The 4,099-nt window shown below is 44.7% G+C and overlaps 2 protein-coding genes across 2 annotated transcripts in view; one reads left to right on the top strand and one right to left on the bottom strand.

Moving 5' to 3' along the window:
- On the top strand, window positions 1–1,017 carry LOC131879928 (EP300-interacting inhibitor of differentiation 3-like; the record flags this gene model as incomplete). The annotated part of the gene is given in 1 exon segment (XM_059226422.1): window positions 1–1,017. A coding segment is annotated over 1 exon segment (707 nt), but the record flags the coding sequence as incomplete, so codon positions are not given.
- Window positions 1,018–1,991: 974 nt separating this feature from the next.
- LOC131879579 (peroxisomal multifunctional enzyme type 2-like) overlaps window positions 1,992–4,099 on the bottom strand; it is a 2,802-nt gene continuing 694 nt past the window's right edge. The window contains exons 2-7 of the mRNA XM_059225937.1: window positions 3,909–4,093; window positions 3,445–3,568; window positions 2,818–2,996; window positions 2,536–2,709; window positions 2,355–2,475; window positions 1,992–2,289 (exon numbers count right to left, since the gene is read on the bottom strand). Coding sequence (XP_059081920.1) covers window positions 2,267–2,289; window positions 2,355–2,475; window positions 2,536–2,709; window positions 2,818–2,996; window positions 3,445–3,568; window positions 3,909–4,093 — 806 coding nt within the window. The 3' untranslated portion in view covers window positions 1,992–2,266. The remainder of the gene's footprint in view (window positions 2,290–2,354; window positions 2,476–2,535; window positions 2,710–2,817; window positions 2,997–3,444; window positions 3,569–3,908; window positions 4,094–4,099) is intronic.

Here is a 4,099-nt window from a genome sequence, read left to right as displayed (position 1 = left end):
GCGACTTTGCCGGATTGTGCCGCGCTCAGGCCGAGAACATCAACCGACGCTTTGAGTTCCAATTGAATCCGGCCGAGTTCGTGGCTAAGTTGGCCGGCTCGCCCGTGTTAAGCACTACCGTGTCCGATGAGGGTGTATTGCAAGGCGGGACCGCCAACTGGATAGCTTGGGGCCGGCATGTGCGGCCTTTCTTTCGACCTGCGCCTGTCCTTACCTATCTCAATGGCGCGTTAGCCGCTGGCTACACGCCCATGCCCGGCGGGGCCAAACGCGAGCGCGTGGCCAAGAGTAAGCCCGGCGCCGCCACGCGCGTCACTCTGAAGGTCAACGCGGGTCGCGTCGATGGCGTGGATGCGTTGGTCGACCGAGTGTGGAAAACGCTCAAACGAGAACGACGGAGACAGAATTGCCCCTTTATTGATCTATTCGCTTTTGTCTTGGATCCGGACAGCTTTGGGCGCACCATTGAAAACATCTTTCATGTCACGTTTTTGGTGAAAGAACGCCGGGCCGTGTTGGATTTTACCGGTCCGGGTTTACCCAAAGTCGCGCCGTTGGATGAATCGGGCCATGATGCCAACGGTCAACCGTGCCCCACGCAACAATTGCTGTTGACCTTGACGTGGCAGGATTATGACGACTTGTGCCGAATATATCGTCTCAAAAAAGCCGTGATAGATCGACCGACTGACGAATCCTCGCTTTAACTCCAATTGGCTGTGAAATGGGAATCAACCCAATTGTATTTGTCAGATTGCCATTGAAGAATTATGATGCGAAATTTGGCCGACCGCCCACCACGGTGAGAGAATTGCCAGTTGCACCATTGAAAGAACTGTGCACGTGGCCTGCCCATAAATGCAGGGTTGATTGAGTTTTGTTAAAAAATTAGTTCCAACTTCATGTATGTTAACAAAGCAAACCCTACATACCGGGTGGCCGTCAATGCGCATCCAACGGATGGCAAAGTCAAAATCATAACAAAACGAATAATTTTCAATAAATTTTTATAATAGAGAGGTTGATGTATCTATTTTTTGTGTCCATTTATAACTTGCAAATTCAATAGCGTTCCTTCGACATCAACTTGGAAGAGTTACTCGAAAAAGCCCTTGCGCGGCTTCATGGTTATCGGAAGGTCAAAGACATCACCCCCAAACCTGAAGCTTCTGGACTTCAGCATTAGGAAGCATGTGGCGAGCAAAGCCTTGTCAATATGTCTGAAGGCCGCCGTTTCGAAGACTTGGATCGCCATGGACTAGCAATTTCGCCGGAAAGCTAGTGTTGCCTATTGAGGTCGTCTGAAGGCCTGTGTTAAAGCTAATGAAATAGTTGATGAACTATTAGTCTAATTTTACTATTGGCAACTGCTACAGGAGTTTTCTAGGGCAGTGGAATGCACTGGTGTAAGATTCGGACGCGTATTGGCGGCCACCCGGTATTCCTTACCAATACAAGAGCGCTGCGAGCGATACTTCCACTTTCTGAAGTAATGCATGAAACAGCTCTCATTTCAACTCTTTCTTATGTAACACATTCGAACGCTCCTACCTCTGTATTAAGGCTCGGACGTTACCCAGAATGTGCATTTGCTCACCACACTCAGGGAAGAGACCAAAAAAGGATCATTATTCCCTCCAATAACTACATGCTAAACAAATGGAGTGTTCAGTGGCGTTGGCCTGACGCGTACTTCACTCAGGGCCATGCTCTGAGCAATCGAAGAGGCATTCATCCAAGTTCGCCACTGGACTACTGTAATACCTAACGGAAACTAACTTCGCTTCATCATCGTCAACTAAGTCTTAAAGACTAAGCCAGTAAAGAAAATAACTTTATGGATTTTGATTTGATTTCATCAACTTTTAGATTAAATCTAACGGGAAGCGACTATTTTCCTTTAAAAAAAGGGAACATGAGCTACTTAAAATAGAACAGAGATGACCTTTTTGATTCAAAAGCACAATGAACCGGTTTCATAAGCTTAGAGATTGGCATTCAAATTGTTTATTTAACGGAAATAATGGCTTCAGGGGGTGTTGATCATACTGTATTGGGATATAGGTAATATAGTTATTGCCTGACAAATTCAGTCTGAGCTATCTTCTACTAGAAGTTAGTTGACATGATCTTTTCTGTATGCTAAATATGCTCATGGCATTGTCTAGTAAAATTATCCAAATTTTATAGATAGGTACGAGGGTAAATGAGTTAAGACAACAATGTCGTCGATTGTTGAATGTCGGTGTTGTACAAGGGCGATTTCTTAGTACGTCGTCACATATCCACCTAAAACCCAACGAAAAAACGTCATATTTACACCAGATATGAAAACACTTGGTGTTTTCTTTTACCTGTGTGCACCATTTCGCCCGTTTCCATAGACATGGTATTAAAGAAGATCACGTTCTTATGCATTCGCCAAGCCCAAATTTGGATTGTGTCTCCGGGAAAGAGCGGAGCGGAAAATCGGACCTAAACCAATAATAATATGAGGTGTTTTGTATCAAATACTTCAAAGTATGCCTTTTGTACCTTGATTCCCTTAAACTTGTCGTCGGGGATTTGGAATTGCTCTTGCAAGATGTTGGCTACGATACCGATGGAGCAAACCCCATGAAGCGGGGGATGTTTGTAACCGAACTTCTGAGCCAAATTGGGATCAATTAAGTAGGGATTGGTGTCTCCAGTGAGCCGAAATAGGGCCGCCTGCTATGAAGAAGAAGCTGTCAACGTTTAAAGCATGAACATCGATTGACAAAAACTCCACCAGTTACTAAAGAAAACGAAAATGTTATAGTCTGGGCATATTCGTACCTGGTCAGCCGAGGTAGTGTGATGATGCTCAAAAGTGGGGTGCTGATCTTGGAAGTAGTTATTGATAATCGGAACTGCTGAGTCAGAGCAAGTTTTAACTCCGATGCCACCGGCACCTTTGACAAAATAGCAAAATTGGTTGTACATCAGGAAATTTTCCTGATCATCCCGAGTGGCCACTGTAATGAACAGGAATTGGGAAAGTGACGTTTTCGTATCGTATATTATGATATCAACATTTCTCGATTTCCTCTACAACTTCGGTTTAAAGGTTCTTGCCGCGTAATTTTCGGTTTCTTCTCTCAAGCTTTATCCGAAATTGGCACGCATTATCATACCCACCCATTTGAAGGGTATAGAGTTCGCAACAATTTGCGTCGCAATTGCCTTCTGCCTTTCTCTCGTGCGTTTTGGCTCTAACTTGAATTCTCCTTCGATGGGGCTATGAAACCCATGTGCTTTTACAGGAAATAACAGTGGATAGGGCAGTATCTTGCCAGGGGACAAAACGGCTGTCTAGAGCAAGTTGGCATCCCTCCAAGAATGACAGACAGTCGAAGTTAACATTGAAAAAATGTCCCCCTAACTGAATCTGAAGGCGGGCCGTGCTTAAAGCATCTGTCTTACCATCAAATATGAAAACTGCATCTTTGCCCTTGTTCACGATATCGGCCAATTGAATGATGGAATGCACTTGGGCTCCTTTGGGAATGGGACGATATAATTGGAAGTAATGTTCGCCATGTAGGAGCTAAAAAAGAGAAGGAAAGTTCATTGTTGGTCTCATGACGCGCAATAACCCTTTGAAAGCAACCTTTGGACTTTAAACCCGATGACAGCCAAAAATAACTTCAACGTTGCGCCAAAATACAATTGCTAATGCACAGCGGTGCATTCTAGTCGCCGCCAAAGTCTTAGCCTTTGAGACGAAAGATGAAAGGTCAATGGTGAAAGGTCAAAGTGCCATAATGTGGAAGGAATGGAGGGGATCTGGTCTGATCATTCGGTCGACTAGCTGCATTTACTTACCCCACCCAAATATGTGGCCAATAATGTACTTCTCAGGCATGCGATGTCATTGGAAGGCTTACCTTGCTAAAATCAATTTGTAGATCCTCCTCCAAGATTTCTTTGATGCCTTTCTGAGCCGGAATGGTACCAAAAAGGGGAAGCACGCGAAATCCCTCATCATTCTCATTCAAATATTGGATGGCGTTGGACCCAGATAGCCCCAAGGTTTTGCCCACAGCTAAATGGTAAAGAATCGTATCCAGCACTGAAT

Source organism: Tigriopus californicus, chromosome 4 (assembly GCF_007210705.1).
Source record: "Tigriopus californicus strain San Diego chromosome 4, Tcal_SD_v2.1, whole genome shotgun sequence".
NCBI classification, from domain to species: Eukaryota; Metazoa; Arthropoda; class Copepoda; order Harpacticoida; family Harpacticidae; genus Tigriopus; species Tigriopus californicus.
The sequence above is the reverse complement of the archived record's forward strand: the minus strand, read 5'-3'. Positions and strand labels throughout refer to the sequence as shown.